At 43.4% G+C, this 16,252-nt stretch overlaps 1 protein-coding gene across 1 annotated transcript; it reads left to right on the top strand.

Annotated features, from left to right (window-relative positions):
• Positions 1–1,065: 1,065 nt before the first annotated feature.
• LOC110214211 (ly-6/neurotoxin-like protein 1) lies at positions 1,066–13,166 on the top strand. The gene is made up of 4 exons (XM_020995003.2): positions 1,066–1,209; positions 5,837–5,981; positions 6,668–6,769; positions 8,258–13,166. Exons 2-4 carry the CDS (start codon positions 5,927–5,929, stop codon positions 8,452–8,454), a joined length of 354 nt encoding a protein of 117 aa, XP_020850662.1. The 5' UTR covers positions 1,066–1,209; positions 5,837–5,926; the 3' UTR covers positions 8,455–13,166.
• The last annotated feature ends 3,086 nt before the right edge of the window (positions 13,167–16,252 follow it).

Genomic DNA, 16,252 nt, shown 5'->3' with positions numbered 1-16,252 from the left:
CTTTATATGCCCAGTACATACATTATTGGGCACATATTAGGTGTATAACAAATGAATATTGATTGATTGATTGATTATTGGAGGTAACTTCCAAATAGATGAGATTGCAGATCCATTTGGAGGTTTCTGACATTTACCTGCTTGGTTTCAATGCCTACAAGCTTAGTTGAGTCCTTGAATTCATGAAACAAGCCACAAGAAGAATAATATATTATTTCATTTGAAAAATGATGTGAGAAGAGATATATAATACACTGAAAAAAAAATTGCAGGGTTGTACAATCAAATATTGGAAAATGCCACGAGGGATTTTTTTTAATTCAGCATTGGCTGTCCCCCAGCTCCACCCCCATGCTGGGATGCTCTCCTTCCCAGCGATTGAGTTTTAGAATCTCCAGCTTCCTATAAATTTAGCTAAAGCGCTGATAATACCAGCTAGCATTTATATAGCGCTTTAAGGTTCGCACAGCGCTTTGCCTGTATTATCTCATTTGATCCTCATAAAAAATCCGGGCGGGGGAGGGGCAGGTGTTATTATTATCCCCATTTTATAGATGAGAAGACCGAAACTGGGAGAGGTTCAGTGACTGGCCCAGGAGCACACAGCAACAAGTATCTGAGCGCTAAATTCAAACTCAGATATTCTTGATTCTAAAGCCAGCGCTGGGGACTTAAGGAAAAGATATAAGCTATCTTTAGAGGATAGTGGGATAATAATAGCATCTACTTCATAGGTTTATTGGGAGGCTCGGATGAGGCAATATTCGCAGAAGCACTTAGCACGGTGCCTGGCACGTAGTGGACATAATTAATGTTCATTCTCTTCTCCTTTCTCCTGTGCTCTAAGGGTCTCCAAAGCTCTGACAGCCATCTTATGCTCCACCACCCTTTCCCATCAACTCAGCTCTTTACTGAACAGTAAAGATCTGGGTGACGTTGGGAAGCACAGGCTTGAAGCCTATAAAATCTTAAAGCCCTATTTCTACCATACACCGACTCCCTCCTCTGCCCGCCCCCAGCTGTCATTCGGATCCTGCGGCCCCGCCCAGAGCTCTAGGGGTGTGGGATGGGCTGGGGCAAGTGCCCGGGCCAGTGTGGGGTGCCTTAAATTCTCCAAACTCTGATCGCTGTCCAGAGGAGTCAGATCTCCGGAAGGGAATCACAGCGTGCATAGGGACTGCAGTAACTCCTGCAGCAACAGAACAGGCCGTGAGTGGGGGAGGCTGGTCTAGGAGTGAGTGGGGGAGGCTGGAGCTCAGGTCTAGGCCCACTGGCAGCTGGGGATTCGAGGTGGGCGGTGGATTCATCCGCTTGGGGCCAGGATTGGGGAGAGGGGGGAAGCAGGGAGGGAAAGGGTGTCCAGGCCAGGCAAGGGCGGGGTGGGGGGGGAGGGGGAGGGAGACTGCCGAAAGAATCATGTAATCCAAACTACCTGGTCTCTTCTGCTGCCCAGATTAGCCTTTTCACTGGCTCCCAATCTCATGTCCCTTCCTCCCTCTTCCCCTACTGTCACCCGTTCCCCTACAGACCCTCACTCTTTTTTCAATTTCATCTCCACCTCCAGCATGCTCCTCTCCCAGCATCCTTCTCTTCCCACCAAAGGTCTCCCTTCCACAGGACTTTGTCTCCTCCTTCAGTGTCCACCTTATCTTCCTCTAGCCCCCTCAAGGACTCTTCCCAACCAACATTCCTCCAGCCTTCCCAGGAGGTCTCCTTCTCAGTTCCACCCTCCCAACTCAGTCCTCCTCTTCTCACGTTCTCTTCAGTATCTGGAGGCTGGGCTAGTTTTTTGGGTGTCAAGAGGGTGACTCATCCTGATGAGATGATCCCTATGATTCTTAATGTTTCCCTAATGGAAAAACATCCACTTCGGCACACCCAGCTGAAGTCCTCCATGATTTATCCCTACAGTCCAGCCTCCCTTTTGAAATTCCCATGAAAGTAGCTCCAGTAGGACTCCAAGTGAGGGTACCAACATACAGATTTGGACAAACAGTGAGTGCCATAGAACAGGTTTTTCTCCACTACACACTTAAGACATTATTCCTTGTATTTAACTGTAATCTCTCTTGATGTATTGGAGTTCCCTTTCCTAAGTAGAGACAGAAATAATTTCTTAGTTTTCATTAATGATACTGCTGTCTTCTTAGAGTTTGAGGGGAACTACTATTCTGGATCTGATTCTCACCCCAAAAGAACTGAGAGCTGGAATAATAGAAATCATGGGAAATGGGTGTGTGTGTGTGTGTGTGTGTGTGTGTGTGTGTGTGTGTGTGTGTGTGTGTATGTGTGTGTTTGGGGAGAGGATGTCAAGTAACCCTCATCTCCAAGTTTCTGAAAGAGAAAGAAGGGAAAACTAGAAATAGAATGTCGTGTGCCCTGCAGATTTGGAGAGCAGATTTCAAAGGGTTTGGAGAAAGGTTGAGTAGGAACCCACAGGGAAAGTCAGCCCAGGAAGAGTTGGTAAGATAGAAGAAAGACACACTATTCTGATGAAGAAGAAAAAGGGTAAATATCTAAAGCAGGTTTCTAAACTTGGGTAGATTTCAGAAGGTCTGTGATTCTATTTTTAAAAAAGACTTTTACAGCTATTTTAACATTTCTTTTGTTGTCTTAAGTATTTTATTTTATACATTTAAAAGTATGATTCTGACTAAGGGTCTATAGGCTTCACCAGACAGCCACAGGCATCCATGACACAAAAAAGGTTAAGCATCCATGGTCTACAGATACTGTTATGGATGCACAAATTGCTAATTAGCCAACTCAGATGTTTGAAAGACACATGAGATGGAGGCAAGGATGGGTAATAAAACCGTTCTCCTAATATCAGTAATGATAACTGGCAAAGAGAGCACTAAGGACAATAAAAGTGATATTTTAGAGGCTTTTTAAAAACATGTATCAGTGGGGCAGCTAGATGGCTCAGTGGATAGAACCTGGACTTGGAGTCAAGAGGACCTGAGTTCAAATCCAGCCTCAGACACTTGACACCCACTAGGTGTGTGACCCTGGACAAGTCATTTAACCTTGATTGTCTCACCAAAAAGTTAAATAAATAAAATAAATTCACATATCAGGGAAAGGCAGAAGGAAGGGTGGGGCAATGAAAATAAACAGTAGGAAGAAGGCAGACTAATTCAGCTTTTATTTTGCTTCTGATATCTCTACCAAAGTGAATGACCTCTGGAATGGAAAGAGGAGGACAAAAATGGCCAGTTGGGAGTTGATGCCCCAGATAAGTAGGGAAATAGTACGAAAGCTTTTTTATGAGTCTGTAGGTCTACATGGATGACATCTCAGAGGAATGAGCTGGTGGGCGGATCTGGGGAGCCACTGCCAGTGACCATCCAAGGATTCCTGTTAACAGGAGATGTATGGCAGGGCTGGGAAAGTTCCAATGTTCCAAATTTCAAAAAGCATAGAGACTGTAATCTGTAAACTCTAAGCAAGTGATCATGGTTTTGATTCCTGGCTAAGTTCTAAAACATGTTATTAAAACATATTAGACTTGAAAAAGAAGTAATTACAAAGAGCCAGCCTGACTTCATCAAACACAGGTTATATCAGATGAACTTAATTTTCATTTTCTGCCAAGGTACACTGGTAGATCTGGGGAGTTTTTTAGATACAGTTTGTCTGGATTTCCAACAACCATTTGACCAAGTCTATCAAGTTATTATTGTGCACAAGTTGGAAAGATGTGAGATGACAGACAGTATAATTAAGTGAATTCAAAAGCAGTTAAAAAACTAGACACAGAAGGATGATGATTCCATGTGAACTTGAGAGGGAACTTCTGGAATGCTTCCGGCATCTATTCTTGGCCCTTGCTGTTTGATTTTATTTTCAATTACTTTGATGAAGGCATCGATAACATGCTTACCAAATTTGAAGATAGCACAAGGTTGAGAGGTATTGCTAGCTTGACAGATGACAGGGCATAAAACATTCTACAAAGGCTAGAAGACTAGACCAAACCTAAAGTGATTAAACCTAAATGATAAGCCCTTAGAAAGACAGTTTAGAGTAGAGGATAGCTTAGTCAACTTAAAGTGAGGCAGACAGGGATTCAAATCCCACTTCTATCATTTGTTAGCTTGAACATGGGCAAATCACTTACTCTCCATGGAACTCAGGCTTAGCCTTGAACATGTATTTACTCAATTATGAACAGATTTCAATCTATGTGCATAACCCCTAAAGAGACTACCTTGTTCTTTTAGTCGTTTTTCAGTCATGTCCAATTCTTCGTGACCCCATTTGGGGTTTCCTTGGCAGAGATACTGGAGTGGTTTGCCATTTCCTTCTCCAGCTCATTTTACAAAGGAGGAAACTGAGGCAAACAGAGTTAAGTGACTTGCCCAGGGCACAAACCTATTAAGTGTTTGAGGCCAGATTTGAACGCAGGTCTTCCTGACTCTAGGCCTGGCACTCTATCTACTGCACTACCTAGCTGCCCCAAAGAGATTACAGCTCAGTCTGATAATGCTGAAAAAGACTACTGATTGGTATTATCACATACGGACATGACATAAATATAAAGCATTACACTCTGGTTCCAAAATCAGCTTTATAAGTACAAGATGGAGGAGGTAGGGTAGAGAATCATTTGTCTAGTGGATTGCAAATCCAATATGAGGCAATAATATGATGTATTTCCCATCCCGCCAAAAAAAAATAATTTTAAGCAATACTGAGAGGAACAGAATGCAGGACTAGGGAGGTAATAGTCACATACTGTACCTGGATCAGACCACATTTGAAGTTATTGTACTTGGTTATGGGGGCCATATTTTAGGGAGGTCATCTATAATCTGGAGAATGTCCGAAGGAAGGTAAGAGGTCTCAAGGTCATACTTTGTGAAAATTGGTTGAAGGAACTGGAAATATTTAGCCTGAAGAAAAGAAGAATCATTGAATGTGGGGCATGAGACCTATTTTCAAGTATCTGAAGGGATATCATATGGAAAATGGAATAGACTTGCTCAGCCTAGCCCCAAAGGGCGGAACTAAGAGAGAAGATGGATAGAACCTGAAGAAGCAGATTTAGGCTTAATGTTAGGAAATATTCCTAATGATTAGAGCTGTCCAAATGATTTTCCTTGGGAATATGGGGGAGATAGAGAACTCCCATCATTCTGTATCTTCACGTGAGGGCTGATTGGCCATTGGACAAGGATCATGATCAATAGCCAATCAGCCTTCACTTGAAGACACGGAATGGTATGAAACCCACTATCAGTTCAGATCTGGATTACAGTGGAAAGCTAGCTGGTGCAAGTGGATAGCATGCCAGGTCTAGAGTCAGGAAGACTCATCTTTCTGAGTTCAAATCTGGCCTCAGACACTTACTAGCTGTGTGACCCTGGGCAAGTCACTTAACGCTCTTTGCCTCAGTTTCCTCATCTGTAAAATGTGCTGGAGAAGGAAACGGTAAACCACTCCAGTACCTTTGCCAAGAAAACCCCAGATGGGGTCACGAAGAGTCAGACACGACTGAAATGACTGAACAGCAATAATGGAGATTTAGGACCTCGCTTCAAAGTCTGGCTCACCACTTATTGCCTTGGGTGATTTGCTTGGGCAATTTGCTTAACTTCTCTGGAACTCAGTTTCTTCATCCATGAAATGAAAGGATCCTTTCTATCCCTAAATGTAATAACTCTTGGCTGGAATATTCAAAGAAAGCCTACCTGTAGGCTTTGGGTCTTGAAGGAGGATTTTGATAGACATGGGGAAAATGGGGAAGGGTATGAATTGAAGTGGGAATGCATTAGGGTTGGTGATGAAGACAACTATAGAACTATTAACTCCTTCTTCTTGTTCCCTACAGCATCTCCTAGACTGAACAATCTTGCCTGTGGTTACCACCTCCTGCCCCAGCTCACAGCACCACCCTCCACACTCCCCCTCACCTTCAACCATGAAGTCCTTTTTAGTCATGTTCCTTGTAACCATCATTATGACCAAGCAACTTGGTAAGGGGGATGGATATTTCCACTTCCAGGGGTCACGATGGGATAGATGAGACATTCAGAAGTGGGCAAGGAGGTTATATGCTAGGATTCTGACCCCTCCCATCTCACCTCATTTTGGTGACTCCTTCCCAAAAAGGGATGCCAAGAATCTAGGGTGTTTTCCTTTGGATCAACATCAAGGAAAACTTCAGAGAAGTTTCAAAGGGGAATGAGCTGCCTCAGGAAATAGGGAGTTCGCCATCATTAGAGTTCACATGGAGGTGGAGGACCGTTTGTCAAGGATGTTTGGGAGGGGTTTGGGCCAGATGCCTCTGAAGTCTCAACTTTGAGATTTGGTGTTTTGTTTGTTTTGTTTTTTAACTATGGGAGAAGTACCAGTTCTAGGTCCTTGATGGGGTGGGAGGTTGGGCAGTGGAGGAGAACACAAGATGGGTGCTGCCATTTGACTGGGGATATTGGGGATTGTGATGGAAAAAAAAGTCTGCCCAGGGGCCCTCTCTCTGCTGAGAACGGCTGTAGTCAGAGCCCTAAAGTACCCTTGAAGGCTCATTAGAAGGGAGCATCTTTCCCCTTCTCAGGTCTGGCTGGGTCCAGGCAGAAGGGAGGTAAGATGGGAGATACTGGGCAGAATGGCCTCCAATGATTACTCATCTGTAACACTGTGGTTTCTATCTGACCTCTTTCAGCACAAGCTCTGGATTGCCACGTCTGCACAGCTAATGATAATGACTGCTTGAACCCAGTTCGTTGTCCAGGGCTAGTCATCTACTGCAAGACCATTCGGGCCTGTAAGTTAGCCCCTTAGGGAAGCTGGAGGTAGAGATAATGAGAATAAACCTTGATCTAGGACCTACTATATGCCGGGCACTGTGCTAAGCACTTTCTGAAATGTTATCTCCTTCGATCTTTGTGACAACTTGGGGAGGTGGGTGTTCTTATAATGCCCATTTTACAGTTGAAGAAACTGAGGCAAACAGGTGAAGTGACTTACCCAGGGTCACACAGCTCCAAGGTCTCTGAGGCAGGATAAGAAACTAGGCTGAACAAGCTAATGAACAGGGAGAGATAAAACAGTAGCTTCCTTGGGTGAGATGAGGAGGGAGGCAAAGCAGTAGAAGGAAGGATGGGGAGAGAACAGTAGATAATAAGAAGAGAATGAATGTGATCTTTGAAAGAAGGTTCTGTCAGAGGCAGCTAAGTGGCGCAGTGGATAGAGCACCAGTCCTGCAGTCAGGAGGACCTGAGTTCAAATCCAGACTCAGACACATAACACTCACTAGCTGTATGACCCTGCGCAAGTCACTTAACCCTGATTGCCTTAAAAAAAAAAAAGGATGTTCTATCTAAGAAATCAAGAATACTATTAATTGTAGTACTAATGGCATTATCTAAAGCAAGGGTGGGGAACCTGAGGCCTCGAGGCCTCATGTGGCCTTCTAGATCAAACTTAAGGATCTAGAAAGCCACATGTGGCCTCGAGGTCTCAGGTTCCCCACCCCCAATTTCTAAAGTGAGTTAAGGCTTGTCACTGCCCCATGTTGCAGATGAGAATTGCTGGGCATAATGGAGTGGGCTCTGGATTTAGAAATCTAAGATCTGGGCTTGTTACTTACTGGCTCTGTGACCTTGCCAAAGTCACTTAAGGTCCCCAGGCCCTGGTTTCTTTATCTATAAAGTGTGGGGTTTGGACCAGATGGTCTCAAAGACCCTAATTCCTGCTCTCGTTTACCTGGGTTCAGATCCAGGTTCTCTTGACTTGAAAGATTCATGGTTTGTGTAGCGGCTGGATTTGGTGACTTCTGAGGTCCTCTCTAATGAGATTCTAGTTTGGTGCATCAGATTGGAAGATCCGGAACAGTGAGCAGGGGGGTTGGAAATTTATTCTATGGACAGACAGGGAACCAGGGAGAGGAGGCCCAGGAAGGGGTTGAGCCTGAGAGACAAGACATGAGCTCCAGTCTGAGGGTTACATGTCCCGAAGATCCTGCAATTGGTCAGTGGATAGAATACCGGGGAGGACCAAAGTGGCAGTGTTATGGTGGGGGAAAGGAAAGGCAAAAGCCAATGACTCAACTCAATGTTTCGGATCGTGAGCTCTGCCCTAGCAGTACAGGGATGAAAAATGACACAACCTCTGCCTTCAAGAAATCTGCAGTCTAAAAGGCAGAGAGAGAATGTGTGCACAAATATATTTGATATGAAGAATGTGCTATTGAGGTTACCTAACAAGGGACCTGTTTGCTTATTGACTCTCCTCCCTCTCTGGTTGTGTTCAGACTCTCCAGCTGTGGTCTACAAATCCTGTGCGGCCAGCTGCACCAAGGACGGCGTGGAGGAAATCCAGATAAAACAAAATGCCAAGGTGTCCTGCTGCCAGACAGACCTGTGCAATGGGGCTGCCTCCCGCTCCTCAGGCCTCATCCTCACTGGGCTCCTCAGCGTCTTCTGGGGTCTGTTCACTCTTGGCCTCTGAGCTACAGCCAGTAGATACACAGATGGATAAACGGACTTCACTCCCCTCCTTTGGACTTATAGCTCTGCCTGGCTCCCAGGTGAGAGAGCGAGACTGCTCCCATCCTCCCCTCGTCACTAGACCCCACACAGAGCACTGGGCTGCTTCCAGCCCCACCTCCATCACGTACCACCCCCCTACTGGTATGTCTCTGTTTGGGTCCTGATTTTCCTATCAGTAGAATAGACCTGGCGATCTTCCTGATACCTGGGGGTGAGGGTGGAGGATGACTCTTATGATTAGATCTTGATTTGGAAGGGAATCACAGAATCAGACTTGGAAGGGACCCCAGCATCCCACGCAACCTTCATTTGAGCAGCAATCCCCTCTATGATCTCCCTGACGAGCTCTCATTCAGAGTTTGCGTGATGAGAAACTCACTAACTGTCTAGGCATCCCAATCCACTTTCAGAGAGCTCTAATTGGTAGGAAGCTTTTCTTTACATTGAGCCCAAATCTCCCTCTCTCTAATTTCTAGGCCTGGTTCCTAATTTTGCTCTCCAGGACCAAGCAGACCAACTAGAACCTATCTTCCACATGACAGGCCTTCACATATTTGAAAACAGCTATTATTTCCCCTCCTCCTCTCCCCCTGTAAATCTTCTCTTTTACAAGCTACAATCCACCCCAACCTCCATATCCCCGCCCAGTCCCTTCAACCAGTCCTTGCATGGCAGGGGACCTCAAAGATCATCCTAGCTGGCTTTCCAGTTACTTTGGGGTTTCAGGACTATCTTAAAGAATGCCTGAGGGGAAGGGGAAGAAAGCTCTCTGGGATCCCTCCTGCCCATTGAGGGGAGGCAGAGGGGGTGACAAATACAGAACTCCAAAAGCTGCTCTTGGACTGGCTGTACCCCCGCAGTCTCAAATGCTTATTGATCTACCAGATGTCACCCCAGGGCTCTTTCTACAAAAGGGAAAGCAGAGGGAAAGCAGCCAGGCTGGCATTGGCCCTGGAAGAGAATCTCTGGAGGGAACAGAACACTTTGGGCTTTTTTTAGCTGCCCTATTCAACCCTGGACTGGGAAAACACGGCCTCTACCCTCAAGGCATCCCTCCCTGCTCCTCCTTCCACTGTGAAAGGGCAAACATGACTGTTTACTCCAGTTACCTCTTCCAAGGGAAATAGGAGAGGCTGAGATTATAGGAAGAGGAGGCTGGCTAAAACAGCCCAGTCATACTCGAGGCAGACCTACCACTCTCTGGCTACAGATTTGAGGGTCTAAAGGATCAGCTGCCCCTCCCCCTGCTATCACCTACCTGTGGGGATGTTTCATCATCCATCCTCTGGAGTCAAAGACCCCCTCATCTTTTTTTTTACAGCTGAGGAAACTGAGGTCCAAAGAAGAAAAGAGGCTTGCCCAAGTTTATGTACAGCTAAGTAGTAGATAATAAATAGCAGAGCATGGACCAGAACCTAGATAAAGCAGTGGATAGAGTACTAGACCTGGAGTCAGGAAAACCTGAGTTTGAATCCTGCCTCAGATACTAACTGCATGAACCTGGCCAAGTCACTTCACCTCTCTTTGCCTCTGTTTATTTTTCACCTGTAAAATGGGGGTAATAATAACACTTGCCTCCCAGGGTTGTTGTGAAGATCAAATGATACCAGATATGTAATTATAATTATATATATAATTATAATTATATATATAATTATAATTATATATATATATATATGCTTGTTTCTTTCCTTCTGACCCCAAAATTCAAGATTCTGTGCACTTTTCTTTTATTCCTGGAAAGGAACTTAGTGGTCATATATAAGGCTCCCCTCACCTTCCCCCCCCCCCCCCGTCTATTGAGGTCAATGATGCATCCTCCAGGGGTTTGGCTGTCATAAATTAGGGAGGGGAGGCCCTAATACTCAGATCCAACCAAATGTAAATTGCCTTTAAAGGCAATCATGTCAGAAGAGCTGAGAACCCCTTGTCAGGTACAGGTTGAACTAGGTACACTCTGATCACAGGATCATCATAGAGAAGGAAAGGATCCGAAAAAAATATCTTTTACAACCCTTTCCTTTTACACATGAGGAAACTGATTCCCCTAGAGGTCAGTACCTTTCAGGTAGTAAGCACCAAAGACAGGCTTTGAACCCAGGGGTCTCCAATCCTAGAATCAATACTCTTTCCCCTAACAACTCTGAGGTTCTGTGGCCAAGCCTCATAGGGGGAGCCATTCCCCTTTATCAGTGGCATAGCTCTGAGAAGTCTGTCTCCTACCTCTTAACCCTATCCCTGATATCTGAATCATGTTCATGCCAGCTCACCTGTCCTACCCTTAATCCTCTCTCATTCTACCTTGTCTTGTTTTCATAAACTCAGCATTCACACAGGCCATTCATTCTTCATGCTTGGAATGCATGGACTCTCCATGTCCTCCAGGGGAAATCCTTGTCACTCAAGGCCTAGAGGGAGATGCTTTCTCCTGGCTCTGTTGCTTGAGATCTGTGTGAGCCTGGGTACTTGGAAAGACTTGTATGAACTGATGCAAAGTGAAATGAGCAGAACCAGGAAAACACTGTACATAGTAACAGTGACATTGTGTGATGTGTGAGCCTGGGGAAATCATTTCAGTTTTCTGGGCCTTGGTTGCCTTCCCTGTAAAAATGAAGAGAATGGACTAGATCCCTTTTATCTGTAACATCCCAAGTGAGATTCTTCCCAGGTTCTTTCCCCACCCCATCCTCAACTTTAATCCCCCCTCAGCTGAAAGTATTGTGGCCCTCCCAAGATTTCTCCTGGAGCATTTTGCCTCTCTCCTTTCACTCTATCCCCTTCTGCTCTTTTGTGTACCTCTTATGTCCTCCTCAGTAAACTGAGGGCTGCCTTCAGCACAAGCATGTGTTAAGTTCTTCATCTTTGTACCCACATCATGCTTTGTGGGTGATAGATGCTTAATATGTGTGTTAAGATAGAACACCCAGGAAAGAAGCTGCTTCCTTGGCAAAAGCATCCCTGAAAGATAGACTTCCTTTTTCTGCCTGAATACTCCCAGGAATGGGCAGATCTAGTCATCCTAAATCTGTCTGGTCCATTATTAACCACTAACCTGAAGCCTCCTCAGTCTATCCAGTCCAAAGTGCTCCTACCCACTTTGGAACTCTCCAAAAATCCTGTTGAGTATGATAATCACAATAATGTTAAAATAATAATTCATATGTTTGAGAGGAAACAGGGTGTGGTAGAAAGAGTACTGAATGAAGAGTCTGGAGGTGCCCTCACATCCCTGCTCATTTGTTGGCAGCCACATCCTCTTTTTCTGCTCATCTTTCTCCTAATGAGCTTCTCTGATCACGACCTTTTTTTTCAGAAACCTTTAATGACTTCCCATTATTGACAGGATAAAGTATAAACTCCCAATGTCATTCAAGGTTCGCCCACCAGCTGGCTCCCATCTACCTGCCCTGCCAGATCTCTTTTTACTTCTCTTCCCTAGCTCTATGTCCCAGACAAACTGGACAACCCTTCATCCCTTGTTCATAACCTGACCATCCTCATCTCCGTGTATTTGTCCATTCCATTCTCCTACATCCCATCTCCATCTGGTGAAGACCCTCTCCTTTCATCTTTCATGGTTCAATTCAGATGCCACCTCTTCTCTGAATGCCCACCCACCCTTCACCTAGGTCACATGTTGTCCCTGACAGTCCTCTTTCTTTCCCTCTCTCTCCACTCTCTAGTCCCTGAATTGGCACCCAAATGGAAGAGAATGGCAGACCAGCCCAATTAATCTCTCTCCCAAGGTAGAAATCTATTAATCCAATTAAGGGAGGAACAACTAAGCTGGGTGCCTGTTATCCCAGATTTTGGCCCATCCCTGTCCCAAACTGGAGCTCAGGTGGACGTTATAGATACCACAACAAAATAAATAAATAAATAAAGCTAGACAAATTTGAGAGATTTTGTATTTGGATAAACTCGGAGTTATGCATGTATGGGGAATTTCTTAGAGAGTCCAATCCTTCCTAATGGTAATTTAAAGCAGTTTAATTGCCGCCTCCTCTCAGAAGGTTCCTCATTTCTTCAGTTTCTTTGATCTACCCTGGGAGCCCACCAAATATTTTTTGGGTGCACCTTCTTATAGTCCTACCATGAATTATTGATGTAGGTGTATGGGTATATCCTAGCTGAGTATTCTCATTGGCCTTTCTCCTCAGGAGAAAGAGAAGAGCCATTAGGAAGGCTCCCCTAGGGGATTCTGGTACACCTAGCTCATCCATGAACTAAGTATGCCAATGATTATCGAGTTTACTGGTTATCTGCTACTTTAACATATCCTATACTAGACCATAAGCTCCATGAGGACAGGCACTCTGTCTTGCAGTACTATGTATCAGAGAGAACTCTTGGTTTTGGAGTCGGAAGACCTGGATGCCACTCTGGCTGCTGCATTTGCCACTCTGGCTGTTTTATCTGTCTGACTCCTCATTGCCATCTTGTCTTTCTTAGCCTCAGTATCCTCATCTATAAAATGGGGATAATAACCCTTGCACTGCCTACCTCACAGAGACATTATAAGGATCAAATAAAACATATAACAAGCATTTTGTAGACCTTAAAGCTTGTATAAATGTAAAATATTATCTAAAGTTTGTATCACTCCGAATACCTATTATAATGTTCTTCATACATGAAGTGATAAATAAATATTTACTGAATTCAAAGAAACATCTTTCTATGTCTGATTAATTATCCACACTTGTTCGGGCAGTGTATAATGGAAAGAGTATTAGATTTGAAGTCAGAAGGCCTGAGTTCAAATTTAGTCTCTGCTACTAACTGCTCCATGACCTGTAGCCAGGTGGCACAGTGGAGAGAGTGCTGGACTTGGAGTGAGCAAGGCCTGAGTTCAGATCCAACCTCAAACACTTACCAGCTGTGTGATCCTGGGCAAGTCACTAAACTTTTGTTTGCCTCAGTTTCTTCAACTATGAAATGAGGAAGATAACAATAACACAAACAATAACACCTATCTCCTAGGATTATTGTGAGGGTTGAATGAGATAATATTTTAAAAGTACAATGTAAACCTTAAAATGCTATTTAAATATTAGCTATTATTAAGTCACTTCTCTTCTACAACAATGAGCAAATGGGAACACTTGGGATTTGTCTCTAAAGTCCTTGGCATTACAGTTTACTGACCTGGAAATAGATTCCCAATCTTGGGAATACACTGTCCACTCCCACCCCCATATGTAAGAGCAACTCGGGTGGGGTGTGAAGAAACGGCCTGTAATATTGGACTACCGAGCTCAACTCCTGCATAAATAAACTAAATACATCCATTTTTGTCCATGAGAACAAGGTTCAAATCCAGGTCAGCAAAACCAAGGCTAATACAGTAAATTATCTCCAGCTGACAGTGGTGCAGTTAGTGTTTAGTAAGACATACTCAAACAAGATCACATTGGAGCTGAGGCCAGTTCATCTCCGGGCAACCTTGATCCATCATAGCTCACAGATGTGGGCACTTGTGAGACTGATGAGTTGTGTTGTTCTGTAACTGAATGTGAAGGATGTGAACTTGAAAGTTACACAATCTTTGTGAGAAAGTGCTCCCTGGCATCCAGCCTAAACTTGACCGGAATGGGACTTCCCTCCCCCGCATCCCTCTCTCCATCCCTTCACCTCATAGCATTTCCAAAAAGTCAAGTCATGGAAAAATCTGTTGTATTTCTCAACGTCGTTTATTTTGGTAAGCATAATAAAATAAGCCAGTTTCTTTAAAATACATACACACACATAGTGAGATACCTTGCAACTTTTAAAAAGTTAAAGTGACTTAGAAGTTATATCATTAGAATGTTTCAATAATTATATTTAAATCATTTTTAGAGTAAAATAAAATTCTTTTTGTGACTTGTCTGTTATAAATATGGCATTTTAAGGGATTTTATCAATTGTATGATATCTCTTACATTATTCTTATTCTATTTTAAAATTATGACTTTTATTTGAATAAAATAGAAACTAAGAATATTGCTTTTGTAGGTTGCTTTATGAAAAGTATCACAATTATTAAAGTGGTTTGTTACTACATAAAGTTGAGAAACCGCTGCCTTAAAATAAGAGGATTAAACAAAATAGTTCCTAAATCCTGTGCTTCATAGCCTAGTTCCAATGCTTCCTAAACTGTGTAACAATTGAAAAGGCACTTAAGTTTCTGTAAGCCTCAGTTTCCTATTTTGTAAAATGAGGATAATAACACTTACACTGTCTGTCTCAGGATTGTTATGAAGAAAGCTTTTTATAAACCTGAGAACATTAGAGAAATGTGAGTTATTATGTTTATTGTTAGGATTATGCTATGATAACCCCAATCAGACGTGATCTGCCATTTTTTAGATGATTTTGTGCAACTCTGCCTCACTTAAACCCAATTCATTCGAAAGTTAAAACATCACCCTGTGATGTCATTGGTCTTCTTTGAAAACAAAGCACAAAGAAAAAGAAGAACTACTACTACTACTACTACTACTACTACTACTACTACTACTACTACTACAAAACTTCCAAAACACTTTAAATTCAACTCACAGGAAAGCAATTGATTCAGAGGATCATAGGTCTAGAGAAAGAAGGGACCTAAGAGGCCAACCTCATTAAAAAAAAATGAGGCCTTAGGCCCAGACAGTTTGTGACTTGCTCAAGGTGTCCTAGGTACTAAGTGTCAGATCTAGGATTTGGCCTCATGTTCTCTAAATTCAACATTTTCCCCCACCTTCAACTCTGCTTTTGTTAAACACCCATATGCGCCATGTATTGTGGTAGGGCTGGGGATACAAAGGCAAAACCAAGACATATCCTACCTTCAAGGAGTTTATATTCTGCTATATAAAGGTTTATTTTATGCCTTTCATAGTATCATGGAAATTCATAATTAGAAGGAGCTCAGAGGGCTTCCAACTCAAATATTTGCACAAGTTTCCCCTACAGTTTCACCAACAAGTTGTCATCTAGCTCCCATTAAATGTTCGTTGACAACCAACTTATTCCCTGTGGAAGAGATCTATTCCACTGTGGAGAGTTGGGAAGAATGAATCTTAGAGTAAAAAGAAACCTCACAAGGCTTCCATCCAGTCCAAACTTCATCTGAATGAGGATTTTCTCTGCAGCATCTCTAGAAGTCAAGATTAAATCATTCACTCATTCAACAAACATTCATTATGAGTGCAGACTATCTTTTGGGGTTAGAGAGAGACAGAGATTTTAGATAGGATCTGATCATTGCACTCTCCAGATTCAAAGATTTTGCAGTCTGCCCTGCCATACCCTTCAACTACAGGCTTTCCGGAGACCTTACCCTCTGAGATTATATGCTCTCAGCTCAAAAACCCCCATCACAGGGCCTCAAGTGACATCAATCATATCACCTACTCATCAAGCTATCTTTGTAATGCTTTATATCCCACCCTCGTCCTCTTCTTGCCTTTTTTCCTTATGACATATTTGCCCTCCACCTCACCTTCCCACTTTTCAGCTCTTGAAAAGTAATCAAATCAATTTTGCTTTTGTTAGTGGTAAGGGAATTGACAAGTCCCTTATGATCCTCTTCATCATTCCTGTGACTTCCCAAACCAAAACATCCCTTTTTGGCTGCTACTCTTCCCTTATGCCTTAAGCTCCTTGGGAACATTCAATCAATAATCACTTATTCAGTATCTACTATGTGCCAGGAACTGTGCTGAGCTATGGACAGGGACTGTCTTGCTTTTGTTTTTGCCTCCCCAGCACTGAGGACAGTTCTTGGT

This window comes from Phascolarctos cinereus, unplaced genomic scaffold (assembly GCF_003287225.1).
Source record: "Phascolarctos cinereus isolate Bilbo 61053 unplaced genomic scaffold, phaCin_HiC Scaffold_4;HRSCAF=312, whole genome shotgun sequence".
Classification (NCBI taxonomy): Eukaryota; Metazoa; Chordata; class Mammalia; order Diprotodontia; family Phascolarctidae; genus Phascolarctos; species Phascolarctos cinereus.
This window is presented reverse-complemented; position numbering and strand designations above follow the sequence as displayed.

Bases quoted from the DNA above. Each gene is read 5' to 3' on its own strand.
- LOC110214211 (XM_020995003.2), top strand. From the start codon at position 5,927: ATGAAGTCCTTTTTAGTCATGTTCCTTGTAACCATCATTATGACCAAG. The intron at 5,982-6,667 runs GTAAGGGGGATG...GACCTCTTTCAG, and splicing joins CATTATGACCAAGCAACTTG to CACAAGCTCTGGATTGCCAC. The intron at 6,770-8,257 runs GTAAGTTAGCCC...GGTTGTGTTCAG, and splicing joins CTGCAAGACCATTCGGGCCT to ACTCTCCAGCTGTGGTCTAC.